A 21,194-nucleotide genomic window follows, 5' to 3' on the forward strand; every position below is an offset into this window, starting at 1 on the left:
TCCCTGAAATTGGCTAGGAGTCATCCTCTCATGACAGATCAGTAGATATGCTCTGAAGAATAACGAATAGATTTTGATGCTTTCTGATTAAATTAGCAGAATACAAGTCTTTCATCTACCAAATCAAATTACTGTACCTTTTGATCCTAGTCAGCATTAAAAGTAAACAACTTTACAAAATTACAACTGCTGTCCCAGAAATATTGCTGGAAGTCCACTAAAAAAGGTATGGCCAAGACCTTCAAAGGTCCACTTCTAATTCAGTGAGAGGAAAATAAACCTGTCAAACTAGCACCAAAATCCAGAGGAAAGTTTTCAGCTACTATAGTAATCTTAAAACACAGACAGATTGATACATGTAGACACACACACACATACTCTACTGTATTGATGATAACCACTTTTATAAGTTAATTGTAATATATCGCCAATGAGTAGAGTTCATACTAAGAAATGAATAAGGATCTAGAAGGCAAACTGCGATAGCTAATGGAGATGACACAGTCAGAAACCAGAAAAATTATAGTCTATAAAAATGATCCCTAAATCTACTGTCTCTAAGCAGTAAGGTCACAAAAAGTATCAAATATCAATTTTCAGTGTTATAAATATTAGTTTATATGGCTGATAAATATAATAGAGGTCAAATACAAATTTACCAAATAGATTTCAACTATTCCATACTTCTTTCAAAAGAAATACTGTCCTGTTATGAATGTTAACTAAACACATTATTATAATATATGGAATGCTAAAAATGTACACAAAATCTTTCCTGAGACAAGGCACAATATCAACACGATTAACCTGCATATGTATTTATTCAAGATAAGAAGCATTTAGTTTCCAAAAGGTAAACTATGGCCTTATCAGCTATGTCTATTAATGCAAACACCAACAATGAACTACAGAACCAGGTCGGAGGCTATATGAATCTGTTTCTGCAAACATGAAAGAAGGAAGAAGAAATCATTAACATTGTTACAAAAGCTGTATTATAACTTGTTCAATTAAAGATGAATGCTATGAAGGCTTCAAAATGGTTCTTAAATATCAATGAATATTCTGAATAAATACAAAATCACTAAGTATTTTATCACTAACATTTACTGAATACTCAAATAGGTACCTCATGCTTTATAAGCATTATCTCTAATTCTCAACATTTTATTTCTCAAGTTGAACAGTAGGTACACAATTTCCACCATATTATTCTTTATTCAGATATCAGAAACATCTATTATACTTTTCTTTTTAAAAAAAAAAAAAGTGAAAAAGTAAAGCTCCAAAATGCTAAACTACTTAGCTTACCCACAGTACCTAGCTAGCACAGATAAACTGGAACTTAGGTCTGCTATATTATGAATTCTAAGCACTTCCTAGTTCAAAGCTCTGTCCCTCAGAAACAATATTCACAGTAATGACTACAGACACCTCATTCACAAACCACTTTCCATGAAGAGATATGTGTAGCACCTTAGAACTAAAACTAAATGAAACAAACACACACTAGGGTAATTATAATTTGTAGATGGTAACATCCGAGTACTAATCAAGAAATCAGAATATAAACAAAGAAATCAGCATATAATAATCACAGTTTGGCCATAAGAGCATATTAAAGCTTTTAGACAGCAATGGTATGTATCAATACCTAAACGAAAGTGCTCATCAATGGTGGTCAAAATAAGATATAGAAAGAGAGATGAAACACAGACATAGCCAGGTTCACTTGTCTTCCAGTACCACTGAACACAGAGGATTCTTCATCCAGTTAGGACCTGAACATCCAGTTCATTTGGTCAGTATACTGCCTTAGCAGACACACAGGAACATCTAGTTCCTTTGTTCTGACTCTATACTAGCTTCTGATTATAATTTACCTTCCCATGTATCTAACCTGCAGACCATTAGAGCATATGGCCTAACAACTATATCAGGTTAAATGAATTCATTAATTTGTTCTAAACTAATAAATTTCTGTCCTAGATCTAAGCATTTGAGTTAGCACTAGTCAGTCTCCTCAACATGTCTAACCACCTCTGGACACTGACGAAAGGTGAAGTCCAGATATTGAACCAGGGCAACCCAACCATGAAACTGTTCCTCAGAATCCCCAAGCCAGAGAATGTCCTTAAATGAAACCATTAACTAGCACCCCTTGAGCTTGAGCAGTTAGTTTAATGTTAAGAACATTATTTTACAGGAATGATGATTTCTCAGTAGAGTCTCTGATGCAGGTCTTGATGTCAAAAATTAAGTTCTAACTCATTAGGGAGAGGGAATCTTAAAATGCCCATTTAAGAAATAATTTCTTGTAAAATGGCTGAAAACATGAAAGAGTGAACTGTTCAAATAACTAACGAGGAGGAAATTCTTAAATCATCTATGTAAGTGTTATATGCAGGTACTTATATACCTAATACAATGGCATCCCACTCCAGTATCTTGCCTGGAAAATCCCATGGACAGAGGAGCCTGGAAGGCTGCAGTCCACGGGGTCGTTGAGGGTTGGACAAGACTGAGCGACTTCACTTTCACTTTTCATTTTCATGCATTGGAGAAGGAAATGGCAACCCACTCCAGTGTTCTTGCCTGGAGAATCCCAGGGACGGGGAAGCCTGCCATCTATGGGGTCACACAGAGTTGGACACGACTGAAGTGACTCAGCAATAGCAATAGCAATATACCTAATACTAGGACCCTGATGCTGGGAAAGATTAAAGGTAGGAGAAGGGGACGACAAAGGATGAGATGGTTGGATGGCATCACTGACTCAGTGGACATGAATTTGAGCAAGCTCCAGAAGCTGCTGATAGACAGGGAAGCCTGGTGTGCTGTAGTCCATGGGATCACAGAGTCGGACAGGACTGAGCGACTGAACTGACAAGTGTTATATATATACAATTGATAGAATATAAATCCCTGCTCTATCCCTTTGGGCAAGTTCCTTAATGTATCTAAACCTCACTTCTACCACCTGAAAAGTAATCATTCCTACCTCTTTTAACTATTGCAAGATTAAATAAATATTCAAATTAAGTACCTGCATAAGTGCTCAATTAATGTATTAATTTTGATAAATGCAAAAGTGTACAATACCATTATTAGTAACTTAAGATAAGTTCCTCAAACCACAAATTACCTGTTGGCTTTTCAGAACCCAACTGTTATATTTAGGAAGAGTCCACATAAAACTAAAAGGTAATTCCAATTAATAAATGGAGGAGAGTGGAAAATAGAAAATCACCATTAGAACACCAGAGTTAATACTTATTACAGGCAAAATATACTAATGGATGCCAAAAAAAAGGGAAAGTTTGAGGAGAAACAGATATTTGCATAGGCTCAAAGTATCTACTCCTAAGATCTTTATTTATTAATATGTACAAAGGGAAAATATTAATTTATAATAGAGAATACCTATCAGACATCACCCTAACCAAATGATGAAGGTTATCATAACCAGTAATCCATACATCATATATACCCTGCTATGATGCACTGAGAATGGAGCATCATTTCTATGGTATTCTTGCCAAAACTCATAAGCCTAAAGCTAATCATATAAAAACATAAGACAAACCCAAATTAAGGAATACTCTTCCCTGATGGCTCAGATGGTGAAGAATCTGCCTGCAATGCAGGAGACACAGGTTCAATCCCTGGGTTGGGAAGATCCCCTGGAGAAGGGAATGGCTACCCACTCTAGTATTCTTGCCTGGAGAATTCCATGGACAGAGGAGCCTGGCAGGTTATAGTGGGATTGCAAAGAGTTGGACCCAACTGAGTGACTAACAATTTCACTTTCTACAAACTAACTGAGCAATACTCATTAAAAGTTTAAGATCATGAAAAAAAACAAAAAAAAGTTCAAAATCATGAAAAACATGCCAAGATGGAAGAATTGCCACAGATTAGAAGAGACTAAACATCTATTTCTGCTTTATTGACTATGCCAAAGCCTTTCACTGTGTGGATCACAATACACTGTGGAAAATTCTGAAAGAGATGGGAATACCAGACCACCTGACCTGCCTCTTGAGAAACCTATATGCAGGTCAGGAAGCAACAGTTAGAACTGGACATGGAACAACAGACTGGTTCCAAGTAGGAAAAGGAGGAAGTCAAGGCTGTATATTGTCACCCTGCTTATTTAACGTATATGCAGAGTACATCATGAGAAATGCTGGGTTGGAAGAAGCACAAGCTGGAATCAAGATTGCCAGGAGAAAGATCAATAACCTCAGATATGCAGATGACACCACCCTTATGGTACAAAGTGAAGAGGAATTAAAAAGCCTCTTGGTGAAAGTGAAAGAGGAGAGTGGAAAAGTTGGCTTAAAGCTCAACATTCAGAAAACTAAGATCATGGCATCCAGTCCCATCACTTCATGGGAAATAGATGGAGAAACAGTGGAAACAGTGGCATACTTTATTTTTCTGGGCTCCAAAATCACTGCAGATGGTGACTGCAGCCATGAAATTAAAAGATGCTTACACCTTGGAAGGAAAGTTATGACCAACCTAGATAGCATATTAAAAAGCAGAGACATTACTTTGTCAACAAACGTCTGCCTAGTCAAGGCTATGGCTTTTCCAGTAGTCATGTATGGATGTGAGAGTTGGACTATAAAGAAAGCTGAGCGCCAAAGAATTGAAGCTTTTGAATGGTGGTGTTGGAGAAAACTCTTGAGAGTCCCTTGGACTTCAAGGAGATCCAACCAATCCATCCTAAAGGAAATCAGTCCTCAGTGTTCATTGGAAGGACTGATGCGAAGAGCTGACTCATTTGAAAAGACCCTGATGCTGGGAAAGATTGAGGGCAGGAGAAGAGGACGACAGAGGATGAGATGGTTAGATGGCATCACCGACTCAATAGACATGAGTTTGAGTAAACTCCAGGAGTTGGTGATGGACAGGGAGGCCTGGCGTGCTGCAGTCTATGGGGTTGCAAAGAGTTAGACATGACTGAGCAACTGAACTGAACTGAGAAGAGATTAAAGGGACGTAACAACATATGTAGGGGTCTTGTTTTTGTATCCATTCAGCCAGTCTTTGTCTTTTGGTTGGGGCATTCAACCCATTTACGTTTAAGGTAATTACTGATAAGTATGTTCCCGTTGCCATTTACTTTATTGTTTTGGGTTCGAGTTTATACACCGTTTTTGTGTTTCCTGTCTAGAGAATATCCTTTAGTATTTGTTGGAGAGCTGGTTTGGTACTGGACCAGGAAGAAATAGAAAATCTTAACAGACCCATCACAAGCATGGAAATTGAAACTGTAATCAAAAATCTTCCAGCAAACAAAAGCCCCGGTCCAGACGGCTTCACAGCTGAATTCTACCAAAAATTTAGAGAAGAGCTAACACCTATCCTGCTCAAACTCTTCCAGAAAATTGCAGAGGAAGGTAAACTTCCAAACTCATTCTATGAGGCCACCATCACCCTAATACCAAAACCTGACAAAGATCCCACAAAAAAAGAAAACTACAGGCCAATATCACTGATGAACATAGATGCAAAAATCCTTAACAAAATTCTAGCAATCAGAATCCAACAACACATTAAAAAGATCATACACCATGATCAAGTGGGCTTTATCCCAGGGATGCAAGGATTCTTCAATATCCGCAAATCAATCAATGTAATACACCACATTAACAAATTGAAAAATAAAAACCATATGATTATCTCAATAGATGCAGAGAAAGCCTTTGACAAAATTCAACATCCATTTATGATAAAAACACTCCAGAAAGCAGGAATAGAAGGAACATACCTCAACATAATAAAAGCTATATATGACAAACCCACTGCAAACATTATCCTCAATGGTGAAAAATTGAAAGCATTTCCTCTAAAGTCAGGAACAAGACAAGGGTGCCCACTTTCACCATTACTATTCAACATAGTTTTGGAAGTTTTGGCCACAGCAATCAGAGCAGAAAAAGAAATAAAAGGAATCCAAATTGGAAAAGAAGAAGTAAAACTCTCACTATTTGCAGATGACATGATCCTCTACATAGAAAACCCTAAAGAGTCCACCAGAAAATTACTAGAAATAATCAATGACTACAGTAAAGTTGCAGGATATAAAATCAACACACAGAAATCCCTTGCATTCCTATACACTAATAATGAGAAAACAGAAAGAGAAATTAAGGAAACAATTCCATTCACCATTGCAACAGAAAGAATAAAATACTTAGGAATATATCTACCTAAAGAAACTAAAGACCTATATATAGAAAACTATAAAACACTGGTGAAAGAAATCAAAGAGGACACTAATAGATGGAGAAATATACCATGTTCATGGATTGGAAGAATCAATATAGTGAAAATGAGTATACTACCCAAAGCAATTTATAGATTCAACGCAATCCCTATCAAGCTACCAACAGTATTCTTCACAGAGCTAGAACAAATAATTTCACAATTTGTATGGAAATACAAAAAACCTCGAATAGCCAAAGCGATCTTGAGAAAGAAGAATGGAACTGGAGGAATCAACCTACCTGACTTCAGGCTCTACTACAAAGCCACAGTTATCAAGACAGTATGGTACTGGCACAAAGACAGAAATATTGATCAATGGAATAAAATAGAAAGCCCAGAGATAAATCCACGCACATATGGACACCTTATCTTCGACAAAGGAGGCAAGAATATACAATGGATTAAAGACAATCTCTTTAACAAGTGGTGCTGGGAAAACTGGTCAACCACTTGTAAAAGAATGAAACTGGACCACTTTCTAACACCATACACAAAAATAAACTCAAAATGGATTAAAGATCTAAACGTAAGACCAGAAACTATAAAACTCCTAGAGGAGAACATAGGCAAAACACTCTCCAACATACATCACAGCAGGATCCTCTATGACCCACCTCCCAGAATATTGGAAATAAAAGCAAAAATAAACAAATGGGACCTAATTAACCTTAAAAGCTTCTGCCCATCAAAGGAAACTATTAGCAAGGTGAAAAGACAGCCTTCAGAATGGGAGAAAATAATAGCAAATGAAGCAACCGACAAACAACTAATCTCAAAAATATACAAGCAACTCCTACAGCTCAACTCCAGAAAAATAAACGACCCAATCAAAAAATGGGCCAAAGAACTAAATAGACATTTCTCCAAAGAAGACATACAGATGGCTAACAAACACATGAAAAGATGCTCAACATCACTCATTATCAGAGAAATGCAAATCAAAACCACTATGAGGTACCATTTCACACCAGTCAGAATGGCTGCGATCCAAAAGTCTACAAATAATAAATGCTGGAGAGGGTGTGGAGAAAAGGGAACCCTCTTACACTGTTGGTGGGAATGCAAACTAGTACAGCCACTATGGAGAACAGTGTGGAGATTCCTTAAAAAACTGGAAATAGAACTGCCTTATGATCCAGCAACCCCACTGCTGGGCATACACACTGAGGAAACCAGAAGGGAAAGAGACACGTGTACCCCAATGTTCATCGCAGCACTGTTTATAATAGCCAAGACATGGAAGCAACCTAGATGTCCATCAGCAGATGAATGGATAAGAAAACTGTGGTACATATACACAATGGAGTATTACTCAGCCATTAAAAAGAATACATTTGAATCAGTTCTAATGAGGTGGATGAAACTGGAGCCTATTATACAGAGTGAAGTAAGCCAGAAGGAAAAACATAAATACAGTATTCTAACGCATATATATGGAATTTAGAAAGATGGTAACAATAACCCGGTGTACGAGACAGCAAAAGAGACACTGATGTATAGAACAGTCTTATGGACTCTGTGGGAGAGGGAGAGGGTGGGAAGATTTGGGAGAATGACATTGTAACATGTAAAATATCATGTAAGAAACGAGTTGCCAGTCCAGGTTCGATGCACGATACTGGATGCTTGGGGCTAGTGCACTGGGACGACCCAGAGGGATGGTATGGGGAGGGAGGAGGGAGGAGGGTTCAGGATGGGGAACACATGTATACCTGTGGTGGATTCATTTTGATGTTTGGCAAAACTAATACAATTATGTAAAGTTTAAAAATAAAATAAAATTAAAAAAAAAATAAAATAAAGGGACGTAACAACTACATGCCATGTGGAATCCTGATCTGGAAAAAAAGAACACCAGAAGGAAAACTGGAGAAATTCAAACAAGTTTTATATTTTAGTTAACAGTATTGAACTAATAATAATTTCCTACAGTTTTGGTAACTGTTCTCTGGTTGAAATATTAGCATAAGAAGAAACTGAGTGAAGGACATACAGGAATTTCTATACTATCTTTGTAACTATTCTGTTAATAGCAAATTATCTCAAAATAAAAAAGAAAACTAATTAGTAAAGGAAAAACTAATTGGTAAATAGGATCCCTGTTTCTTGCTATTTCCAACCCTATCACTTCTTTCAAACAAATCTATATTTAACAGCTCTTTCATCTTTTCACTAATTTCAATCTCCAAGCCTTCTTCTTACTGATTATAAATTCCCTCAACTATATAAGCTTTTATGAAAATGGAGCCTGAATCTGCTTTTTCTCCCCATTATGTCCCTAGCACTTAGCATAACTCTGATACATTGTAGGTACTGAGCATTTACTTGTTGAATGAATGAATGAACAATGAATGAATGACAGCTGTTTTCTCTGTATTCATTTCCTGTTGCTGCTATAACAAATTAGTACAAATTTAGTGGCTTAAAACAACACAAATTTATTATCTTCCAGTTGTGGAGATCAAAAGTCCAAATGAGTCTCACTCAATTAAAATCAAGGTGTTGTCAAGGCTGTGTTTCTTCTGTATGCTCTAGGAAGAAACTGCTTGCCTCTTCCAACTTTTAGAGATTGCCCACATTCCCATCACTCCAACCTCAGCTTCCAGTGTCAGATCTCCTTCTGACTAATGAGCATCCTTCTTCTCAAAAGCACCCTTGTGATTATACTGGGTCCACCCAGATATTCCAGGATAATCTACCTATCAGAAGATCTTAAATTTAATTGTACCTGCAAAATCCATTAGGTAACATTTATAGGGATTCCCAGGTAGCTCAAGAGTTGGACACAACTGAGCGACTGCAGTTTCACTTTTCACTTCCATGCATTGGAGAAGGAAATGACAACCCATTCCAGTGTTCTTGCCCTGAGAATCCCAGGAACAGGGGAGCCTGGTGGGCTGCCGTCTATGGGTTCACACAGAGTCGGACACGACTGAAGTGACTTAGCAGCAGCAGCAGCAGCCAGGTAGCTCAGTGGTAAAGAATCTGCCTGCCAATGCAGGAGACAGATTCGATCCCTGGGTCAGGAAGATTCCCTGGAGAAGGAAATGGCAATCCACTCCAGTACAAGTAAACTTACAATGTGGAAAACGTAAAATTCTTGTTTCTATAGAGGAGGAAATGGAATACATCAGATTATTTTTATGGCATTTAGTGCTCTTATGTAGATTTAGATCTTCTCCCTACCTTCCACAACACTGAAAGGCCTCTCCTCTCCATCATTCTGTGTCTCTTTTTATATGGCTACTTCATTGCCATAACTGTCTACTCTCCAACTTAGTTTGCCAGCTTTACTTTAGTTCAGTATTTTTGGAAAATATTACAGTTGCATATTCTCTCCTCTTATTCAAAGTTCTTCAAAGTTAGAGAATGCCTTCTACTGCTTTTGAATAATCCCAAGACTCTCTAGAACAGTTCTCTTCTTAGACTAGAATCCATTAAATGCTATTGTTGGGGAGATAAGAATCTATCATGTTTTTAATACTTCTGAAAAATGAGATTCCTTTGCTTCCCTTGGTAACACATACCAAGGTCTATCAGCATCAGGAAATTTGCTTGGGAAATCCCATGGACAGAGGAGCCTGGCAAGTTACATTCCATGGGGTCACAAAAGAGTCAGAAACAACTTAGTAACTAAACCACCACCACCAATATATTTATAGGTTCTAGGGATTAGGACATGGACATCTTTGGAGTGTACAACTATATGTATCAATTTGTTATCTAACAAGCAGATAGTTACCTCAAAACTAACTAATTGAACTGGGAAAATTAATTATATTTCTCAGACCAAGTCTGTCTCCTGCTACTCTCACAACCTCTGTCATTTCATGAAAACATCTGCCTTTGGTTTATAGCTTTTTTTTCAAGTCTTTATTAAATTTGTTACAATACTGCTTCTGTTTCATGTTTTGGTTTTTTGGCCATGAAGCATGTGGGATCTTAGCTCCCTGACCAAGGATTGAATCTGTACCCCTGGCACTAGAAGGCCAAGTCTTAACTACTGTACTGCCAGGGAAATCAGAGCATTAACTATATTTAAGTAATTTGTATTCTTCCTCCATTTGATGTAATTATTCTTTGCCTATGACAGTATTCCACTTTGAGGGCTGAGCCCAAAGAAAACAGTGGGAAATTAAAATCAAATAACACTATTCAGGGTATGCATATATGTAATGAAGCATCTTCTTGATAGCTCTAACAGAATCTAGAAACACTTCCAAAAGGGTCATAACAAAAATATTTTAAGAGCAAAAGTATCCCAGTATGAATACTTTGGACAACAATATTTATTCAGAAACAAATTCTAGCATATATTTTAAAATTATCTTTTCCTCTATTGGAAATTCAGGTATTTTCACACTATTTTCTAATTTCACAATTAAATGTAGGGCTGTGTAAAAATATACTTCTCCCCAAAGTGTTTTTGATAAATGAAAATAAAACAGAAACAAGTTTCTCCAAAATTTTGATAGATACTTCAAGCATGGAAGTATAGATCTTTAAACTGTTACTTCTACTGCATTGCTTGGAATATATTCACTACTATAATCAAAGTGTATTAGAATGCTCACTCAACATGTCAACCTGCTATAGTCAACTATGCCTTTTTTCTAATCTTTCTTTTCAGTAGCATTTTTAAAAGTTCAGTTCAGAGACTATAGCTGACTTGTTAGAGGTCTAGTTGTTAGATCTACTTAACGATGGCCTGTTTAATTACCTTGAAAAGCACGTAATCACAGAATTGATCCCACAGTGAAGCTTATTATAAGCAAATATATTTAGAAACAGTCAAATAACAAAATTCATATATCTATGTGATTCCTCTGATTGGAAAATAGCCCCATTATATGAAAACTCAGTTCCATCAAGAAAACAAATGGCATACTAGTGAAAGTAAAGCAGAAGCTGGTTGTGTTCCCATGTGTAAAAGCAAAGTGCTACTGATTTTTCAAGCTGACAGTGGAGAAAACTATTACAAACCCGTGTGACCGACTCCTCCTAAAACTTACTAAACAGGGCTTTCAGTAACATCTGACCAGGTCTTTCAATATCATGAACTGCTGCTAAGTCACTTCAGTTGTGTCCGACTCTGTGTGATCCCATAGACGGCAGCCCACCAGCCTCCCCCGTCCTTGGGATTCTCCAGGCAAGAACACTGGAGTGGGTTGCCATTTCCTTCTCCAGTGCATGAAAGTGAAAAGTGAAAGTGAAGTTGCTCAGTTGTGTCCGACCCTCAGTGACCCCATGGACTGCAGCCCACCAGGCTCCTCCGTCCATGTGATTTTCCAGGCAAGAGTACTGGAGTGGGGTGCCATTGCCTTCTCTGCATCATGAACTAAAGTCTTCTAAATAAAACGTATGACTGACAGCCCTCACTCACAGTAAATTACCAATTTATCAAGTAATTACCAAGTAATCTACAAATTGTTTACAAAGAACAATAGATCAAAGTCTTTCCACTAATGCATTAAAAAATCAAATTATGGAAGAGAAAAAAATAAATCAAATTACAGAAACCATAAAATACGACAAACTGTTGAAATGCAGGTATTTATGGCCAAATCCTAAATCTGACACACATCATCAAAGGGTTTGTCTGTTTTTAACATCCTCAAAGTCAAACATCAGCAGTACAATCTATATATCCTGATTCTTGCACTGCCCTAAAGTCAATGTATTCTAAATAAATGGGTATGAGGTTTTTAAGAATTGCTGGACAAGGCTCAAGTATCTACCATAGGGGGAAATACCATCAAGAGAAAAAGGTATAAAAGTCTTTTCTGAGCTATGAATTTCAAATCAAACATGAAAAAGTAAAATTTTAAAAAGGAAAATAATTCATATTTCAGGGGAGAAGATTAAGAGGTGGTATGTATGCAATAAAAATATAGCTTACATATTTTAATGATGTTAATAAATAGAAAATACATATCAAGTTAATAAAACAAAAGTATAGACACTCAAATTTTATATATTATACATACACACCTATGCTAAGTCACATCAGTCGTGTCCGACTCTGTGTGACCCCATAGACGGCACCCAACAGGCTCCTCTGTCCCTGGGATTCTCCAGGCAAGAATACTAGAGTGGGCTGCCATTTCCTTCTCCAAGGAAAGAATATAGAATAATTTAAACTGTTCACTGGGATATTTTTCAACAAAATTGCTTAATTACATAATAAAGAGTAAGATTTTACTGAAAAAAATATGAGAAATTGTACATTACAAATTACATAGTACTTACAGGAAAGTAATTAAAAGATGATGTCCTTATTATCTTCCTGGGATTCCAAATAACTTTATTGTTGCTGTTTTCAGTCATTAAGTCATGTCTGGCACTTTTTCAACCCCATGAACCATAGCCCACCAGGCTCCTCTGTCCATAGGATTTCCCAGGAAAGAATACTGGAGTGGGTTGCCATTTCCTTCTCCTGGGATCTTCCTGACCCAGGGATTGAATCCACGTCTCCTGCATTGGCAGGTGGATTCTTTACCACTGACCCACCAGGGATGCCCTCTAAATAAGTTAGTTTTTCCTAATTTCAAATACGCAAAAAATAACATGATGTCTAAAAATAATATCAACTAGGTCCACTAATTTCGACATTCCTTTCAGAATGTGCTCAGTCGCTCAGTCATGTTCAATTCTTTGCAACCCCGTGGACTACAGCCCGCCAGGCTCCTTTGTCCACAGAATTTTCCAGGCAAGAATACTGGAGTGAGTTGCCATTTCCTTCTCCAGGGGATCTTCCCCACCCAGGGATGGAACCCAAGTCTCCTGCATTGGCAAGTGGATTCTTTACCATTAGTGCCACCTGGGAAGCCCAATTCAGAAAAGAAAACTTCAATTGTTGTTCTTTGTGTAAATTAAAATGTACTTTACACTTTAGGACTTCCCTGGTAGTAAAGTGGATAAGAACTCGCCTGCCAATGCAGAGAGCACAGATTCGATCCCTGGTGCAGGAAGATTCCACATGCTGTGGAGCAACTAAGTCCCTACGCCACAAATACTGGGCCCAAGCTCTGGTACCTACAAGCTGCAACTACTGAGCCTGTGTGCCACAACTACTGAAGCCTGCATGCCTAAAACATGGCAAAAGATGTTGCCTAGAACATGGCAACAAGAGAAGCCACCACAATGAGAAGCCCACACACCATAACGAACAGTAGCCCCTGCTCGCTGCAACTAGAGAAAGCCTGCACTAAGCAATGAAGGCCCAGTGCAGCTCCCCAAAAAACATACTTTATCTTTGTAAATTAAAATTTACATTTGCTCTCCATGACAGATCCCCAAATCTGGCTATATATCCAATTACCCAGAGAACTTTTAAAACTAAGTTCCTGGGGGAAATTCCCTGGTGGTCCAGTGGTTAGGACTCCACGCTTCCACAGCAGGGGCCACAGGTTTGGTCCCTGGTTAGGGAACTAAGATCCCTCAAGCTGCACAGCACGAACAAAAAGTAATAATAATAAAACTGCATTTAAAACATAAATAAATAATAAAAGTAAGTTCCTGAGCCGAAAGTCTGCAGTGGATGCCATGAATCAGTATGCTGCTGCTGCTGCTGCTGCTGCTGCTGTTAAGTCGCTTTAGTCGTGTCCAACTCTGTGTGACCCCACAGACAGCAGCCCACCAGGCTCCCCTGTCCCTGGGATTCTCCAAGCAAGAACACTGGAGTGGGTTGCCATTTCCTTCTCCCATGAATCAGTATATATGATATAATATTATATAAAGCTAATGTTGGTGTATTAAGGGAATTCCTCCTGTGATTCAGCTGGCTCTTGGAATTGATCCCTTATTTCAGGGCTTTTCAAGCTCTACTGTGCATAAAAATCACCTGCAGATGTTACTAAGAGGTAGATTCTGATTCAGTAGGTCTGGGGTGAGTCCTGGGGACCTGCAGCTCTAAGTTACCAGGTGATGTCCATGCTTCTGGTCCAGAGAGTACACTTGGAGTAGTAAGACCTCATAGGATCTTTCAGTCTTTCCACATGTGAATAATAAAAGGTATTCCCATATGCAGTTCTTATTACTGAAATATTTTCAAGTTTTACAGAAACATTCTTTAGCATAGCTAGAGTATACAACTTGCAAAATATTTGACACATCTTTACTATGTGTCCTACTACCAAGTGAATGGAAATTATCTCCCCCATTTACAAACAGAATAACACTAAAAGATGAGTGTTACTCCAGTCAAAAGATACAAACTTCCATTTATAAGATAAATAAGTACTAGAAACATAATGTACAACATGATAAAGATAATTAACACTACTCTATGTTATCTATAGAAATGGTTACGGGAGTAAGTCCTAGGAGTTCTCATCACAAGGAAAAAAATTTTTCTATTTAATTTTGTATCTGAGATGATGTTCACTAAACTTACTGCTATACTCATTTCATGATGTATCTTAGTTAAATCATTATGCTGTATACTTTAAACTTACACAATGTTGTATGTCAATTATATCCCAATAAAATTGGAAGAAAAAAGCAAACAACAATAACAACAACAAAGGACCAGACAATAAGTATTTTACATTTTGTAGGTCTCTACCCCCAAAAAAGATGAGTGTTACTGAAATCACAATGCAGAGATTAAATTAAAATTTACATAACTTTATACACACACACACACATATATGCAAAAATGTTTATCACAACCATGTTTATAATAGTAAAATACTGGAGAAAGTCTAGAAGTCCAACAATAGAGGACTGATTAAATATCTTATAAAGGCATCTATCAAAGATAATGATGTAAATGTACAACTACCAGTAATGAAAAGATGTTCATGATTAAGTTTAAAAACAAAGTTTTGTCCAAACCTTATAGTATGGTTCCATGGGGGTGCATACAATCATATATACATTTATTCAAAAGAAAGAGTCCATAAAGATATATGTTAAAATGGTTAAAGCATCCTCAAAGAATTATAATTTCAGGTGATCTTAATGTTTGTTTACTTGAAGGATCTAATATTCCTACTATGACACAGACTTTATAATAAAATTCTTAAAGGGTAAAAAGGGGTGAGAAGAAAATCAAGTAAAGCCCACATAGCACATGCACACATCTTTCAAGAACTACTCTAATGGCTTGACTCCAAACAGTCATCAAGGGACTTCCTATATTCAAAGCACTTCAAATCTTGTTAAAACTGTAGTCTTGCATCCCACCCCAGACTTACAGAATCTGAATCTCTGATGTAGGCTCCTAAATCTGCATACAAAGCAAACAGTGACTCTTAAACACAGTAAATTTTGGAAACAAAAAGATTCCTAGAAATGAAAGGACCAAGATTAAATTTCAACCTATTTAAACGGCAAACTACAGCAAATTCAGAATGGGTGAAATCATGTAACATACCTATACACCACACGCAGCAACCACTGGAATATGAACAACAAAAACCTATATTTAGCAACCAGATTTATTTAATCTTAATTTTAAGCGTCTCTTGTGAACATTGATCATTTCCCATGAGCTGACTGAGGTCACAAAGGTTTTCCTTATGTTTGATCTACATCTGTCTGAAACTATTCCTATTATAACCTTTTCTATGATGTTCTGTCTCTATTTACTCCTACATTAGTTAAAAGTACTATATAGACATTTACTATGGAACCAAATATCTAGATAATTCAACTATTCTTCTGATGCTTTCACTTCTCCTTCCTAAACAACATTCCAGTTGACTAATCCCAGTAGATTCTGGCGATTATTTCATCCAAAGATCCTCTCTGAGGCAAACTCAAAGGCATGGAGAGGAATTTATACTACTAGAAGCCTTCAAAGAAGCAAGGAAAGCATTTCCTGTTCTGAAAAACAGCACATGAACCCCCAAAAGTCTATTGACAGAGAAATGGAAAATATCATACTGAATATATCCCTAACATATCAACTCATAAGGCATACATTTACTAAAAACTTTCAAAATGAGACATTAAGAGTTTTGAGAATTTCCTAAGGTTAATAAATTAGAATCATTTCCCCAAAGAAAGCCAGAACAGACTTTCCCACCTTTAAAACAGAGAGGCAAACAGTAGGGAAAAAAAAGTTTGGCATGAGCTCCTAAAAGGATTTAAGAAAGGAGCATAACTTCAGGGATGTGGGGACAAGTCCTTCATTTTATTTTAATCCATGATACATTTTAATCCTGGATCACTCAGAAGTCCAGGCCAGCTGAAACTGGAATTTATTAAAACCAAGAAGATTATATACCCACCTGCAGCTCACACCAAGCAACCTCTACCCATGTTTCAGTGTCGAGTCCTTTATATACTGTTTTAAATGCTCCTCTTCCCAGTTCTATGTCAAATTTCAGGAACCTGCCACTAGGAGAAGTAGCTACAGCCTTCATTTCTGCTTCTTCTTCCATCTCCTTTTCATTTTTCTCCTTGAAATAATCTTTTGAGGATTCTGATGTTCCCTTTGAACACTGCTCATATTTAACTTCTTGTCCTCCTCTTAGCACATTTGTAGGAAGCTTTTCTACTCTTGGAATATTTGTTGCAGTCTTTATTCTCTCATCTTTGGAGGAAGATTCAGCAACTTTGTCATCTTCTGTCATCTCAACACTCTTTCGAAAGAATCTTTTCTTTTCTATAGTTTCTCCAGAAGCAGAGAAGGTATTGCTTTTCTCCTTTAGTCTAGCTTCCACTGTCAAAGTTGCTGCAACCTGAGGAACTCTGTTTTCTAATGAAACTCCATCAGGTTTCTCAGAATCTTCTGTGCTAGCTGGCTCCCCTGAATCAGTAGCCATTGTAATTAAGGTTGGCACTAAACTTTTTCCTGTCCCACTCTTCAGTTCAGTTGCATCTCAGGTATCAGAATTATCAGGATGGACTTCCTTTTATATGGTCATATGTTTCCATAGCAACCTGAAGGGGGGGGGAAAAGGATATATTAAAATCACCCCACAAAGGAAATCATTAAGGAGAAAAGTCACCTGACTGTTTAATCCCTTTTTTCTTAATAAGAAGTTTGTTCTTTTTCTGTCCAGTCTTAGCAACCAGCAGCCTCCAGGGACTATGTCTTATCTTGTTTACCATTGCAGTCTTCTGTGCCTAGCAGACTACTTGGCATACAGCTCAACAAGTCTTCATACTGTATGAACATTGTTTATAAACCAAGTTCTCAGCCCCTTCTATGAATCTATCATATTTAAAGCAAGTATCCAAACCTTGAATTTGCTTAGCTACAAGGTAATACACAAAATAGGCTTCTCTGGTGGCTCAGATGGCAAAGAAATTTGCCTGCAATGCAGGAGACCATGGTTCAATCCCTGGGTCGGGAAGACCTCCTGGAGAAGGGAAACGGCAACACTCCAGCATTCTTGCCTGGAGAATTCCATGGACAGAGTAGCCTGGCAGGCTACAGTCATGGGGTCACAAAGAGTCGGACATGGCTAAACATGCACACACATAATACACACAATAAGCAAAAATAGCACATAATTTCTCAGTAGGTGGTTTTTTCTAAAATTCTGGAACTAATCCATAGATTTTTTTTATTGTGGCAAAATTTAATCATTGTTAAGTGTACAATTCAGTGGCATTAAATACTCTGACAATGCTGTGCAGTCATCACTACTATCCATTTCCAGAACTTTTCCATCCTTCCAAACTGAAACCTATTAAAACAATAATTCCTCATCACCCCGGACCCTGGTAGTCTCTATTCTATTTTAGGTCCTTGTGAATTTGTTTATTCTAGGTACTTCATGTAAGGACTCATACAACATTTGTCCTTTTGTGTCTGGCATATTTCACTTGGCATAATATTCTCAAGTTTCATTGATATATATATATATATATATATATTATGGCATCTATTTCATAAAAAAGAATTTCATTCTTTTTTAAGGCTGAATAATAATAGTCCATTATATGTATATAACACATTTTGTTTATCCATTCTTCTAGTCAGTGGATTGTTTCCACCTTTTAACTATTGTGAATAATGCTACCATGAACATTCAACAGTAGTTTTGAATAATGAAAATATTATACTTGTCTATTGAGCTTGCCTTCATATTTCAATAGGAAGATTTTAACTACTATCAAATAATAACACATACTATTTAAAAATGGCAAGAAAGACTTAAAATATGTATCCTCTTGAACCAGCAATTCCATTCATAGGAACTTGTCATAGAAAATAGTCAAGAATCTGTGCAAAGATTTAACTGTAAAGACATTCATTACAGCACTTATAATTTGGCAAAACTATAACTAAATATAAGCATAATAGGGGTTTAATTAAGTATTTCAAAATGAGATAGGGTACAGCATTTTAAAAACACTGTAGTAGTGAGACGAAAAGACATTTCCCATATGTCATATGGTTAAATGAAAAAAGAAATATATACAACAAACTTTCGTTACACACACATGATGTTAATTCTGAAAGGTGGAATTATGGACTTTTTTTCTTTCTGCTTTTCTGTATTTTCTAACATTTTCCACAAAGAACATGTGGAAATATGTGGAACATATAAGGGAAAACTGTTTAAAAGGTTTTTCAAATGATTGGTCAAACCAATAGAAAATTCTTTCCTTCTCACCACAAACATACATCACAAAGTTAAGCATGTATATCTGTTATGATATTATATAACCTAGAAGGCAGAATTTGTCATGTTAAACCAAAAATATACAATAACAAATTTGAAAAACTGAAGAAAAACAACTCTAAACTAAAACAAACAAAATTGGGTGACATATCCTAAACTGTTCTATACATTCAACACAATTCCTATCAAAATTCCAGTTGGTTTCTTTAACAAGCTGATCCTAAAATTCATATAAAACTTCAAGGGTCCCAGAATAGCTAAGTTCAAGCAAACCTGAAAAAGAACAGAGCTAGTGGACTCAACCTTTCCAATGTTAAAACCTACTATAAAGCTACAGTATTAAGACAGTGTGGTACCAGCATAAGGATAGATGGATAGATAGGTGGAATAAAAATACAGAGTCCAGAAATAAACACATATATTTGTGGTCGACTGATTTCCAACAAGGGTGCCAAGACAATTCAATGGGGAAAAAACTCTCTGTTCAACAAATGGTGCTAGGACAACTGGATGTCTACATACACAAGAATGAAGTTGGACTCTTGGGAGTCCAGGTTAAGTACGCTTCCTGGAAAAGATGCCTGAACTGAGTCTCAAAGAAAGAAAATTAGCTCATCCAAGCAGAGAGAAGATGACAAGCAAAGTCATGAAATAGCAGAACAAGTATATAAACAATTCACTAGCAATACTAGACCTGGTGGCTCAGACAGTAAAGAATCCATCTGCAATGCAGGAGACCTGGGTTCAATCCCTGGGTTGGGAAGATCCCCTGGAAGAGGGCATGGCAATCCACTCCAGTATTCTTGCCTAGAGAATCCCCATGGACAAAGGAGCCTGGCAGGCTACACTCCATGGGGTCACAAAGAGTCGGACATGACTGAACGACAAAGCACAGCAATACTAGAAGCAGGAAGATGAGGACAAAGAGCAGATAGTCACCAAGGATTTCTACAATATACAATGTAAAACAAGATCAGTTAGAGAGCTACTGTAATAATCCAAGGAAGAGTTGCTGAGGTTTGAGTGAAAATAGTGTCAAGAGGTAAGATATATTAACGAAGTACTAAATACAAGATTTACTATCTGAATGAATATGACTGTGAAGGAACAGGAAGAGTCTATGCTAACTCCTAGAAATTTGCCTATCAGATGACACAGCTAGGACAGAGCTAAGAAACTAATAGCTCATGATGTGCTACATGAGGTTACACTGCGAAATTAATAGATTTTGAAAGTCAGTAAGACTAGTATTACCTGCAAGTGGGAAAAGGTAACTAACAATGCCTCATTTAGGTAGAGATATTTTTAACTTATTTTTAGACTTGGAAAAAGACGTGCAAGAATATACAAAGAATCTAGTATACCCTTCACTCACATCCCCAAATGTTAACATTTTAGATTGGACATTCTTAAGACTAACTCTATCCACTTCACCTAACTAAAGGTAACTTATTCAGAAACCTCAAAAGCAAAGATCCATAAGTAAGACAAAAGGACTGCTGCTGCTGCTGCTGCTAAGCAGACAAAAACAGGTAAAAAAAAAAATCAAAGAATTTAAGTTGGAAAAGCCTTCAAGATTTTTTAACGGCAGAACCTCTTTTTTTAAAAAATATGAAATCTCACTCAGAACCCTAATATAAAAATAGAGGGGCAAGTAGTGCTGCCCTGGTATAAGAACTATAGTTATAATGTCTGGTCACCTGGTTTCCCAAACCATGGAATAAGCAGCAGCAAAGAAGAGAGATGAGGAAATCAGTGTTCCTTTAGTCTTAAAAACCAACCCCTAAGACAAAAAATATTACTAAAAACAAAGAACACTTTATAAGCATGGAAAGATTAATTCATCGGGACAATGTAACAATTATAAACATATACACATCTAACAACAGAAGCCCAAAATATATTAAATAAAAACTGACAAAACCAAAGAGAGAAATAATTCAGTAGTAATAGTAGGAGATTTTAATACCCTATTCTCACTACTGGGGAGATAGATAAACTAGACATAAAATAATCAAGAATCTGGAAAAGTTGACCAATAGTATCAGTCAACTTGAACTAACTGCCATCTATAGAACACTCCACCCAGCAAAAACAAAATACACATTATTTTCAAGTACACATGGAAAAATCTCCAGAACAGATCATGTACTATGCAATAAATCTCAAAAAATTTAAAAGAACTGAAACCAAAGTATACTCTCCTACCACAAAATAATTAAATTAGAAATGAACAGAATAAGTGTATATAGATCAGTAGAATAGAATTGAGAGTCTGATCAACTGCTTTTCAATGGAGCGGTCAAGACAATTCAATGGGAAAAG

The 21,194-nt window shown here is 36.8% G+C and overlaps 1 protein-coding gene and 1 non-coding gene across 5 annotated transcripts in view; one reads left to right on the forward strand and one right to left on the reverse strand.

The window, feature by feature from the left end:
- Positions 1-21,194, reverse strand: part of WNK3 (WNK lysine deficient protein kinase 3) — a 190,520-nt gene that overhangs the window by 151,827 nt on the left and 17,499 nt on the right. For 3 of the 4 annotated variants that reach the window (XM_070783788.1, XM_070783789.1, XM_070783787.1), the window contains exon 2: positions 16,521-17,175. The exons of the other annotated variant lie outside the window; for it this stretch is intronic. In XM_070783788.1, the coding sequence (XP_070639889.1) occupies positions 16,521-17,057 (537 nt within the window). In that variant the 5' untranslated portion in view covers positions 17,058-17,175. The remainder of the gene's footprint in view (positions 1-16,520; positions 17,176-21,194) is intronic. 4 annotated transcript variants of the gene reach the window in all.
- Positions 2,205-2,270, forward strand: LOC139181799 (small nucleolar RNA SNORD52). The gene has a single exon (XR_011565538.1). It is a non-coding gene; the product is annotated as a small nucleolar RNA SNORD52 (small nucleolar RNA).

This window comes from Bos indicus, chromosome X, assembly GCF_029378745.1.
Source record: "Bos indicus isolate NIAB-ARS_2022 breed Sahiwal x Tharparkar chromosome X, NIAB-ARS_B.indTharparkar_mat_pri_1.0, whole genome shotgun sequence".
In the NCBI taxonomy this organism is placed as follows: Eukaryota; Metazoa; Chordata; class Mammalia; order Artiodactyla; family Bovidae; genus Bos; species Bos indicus.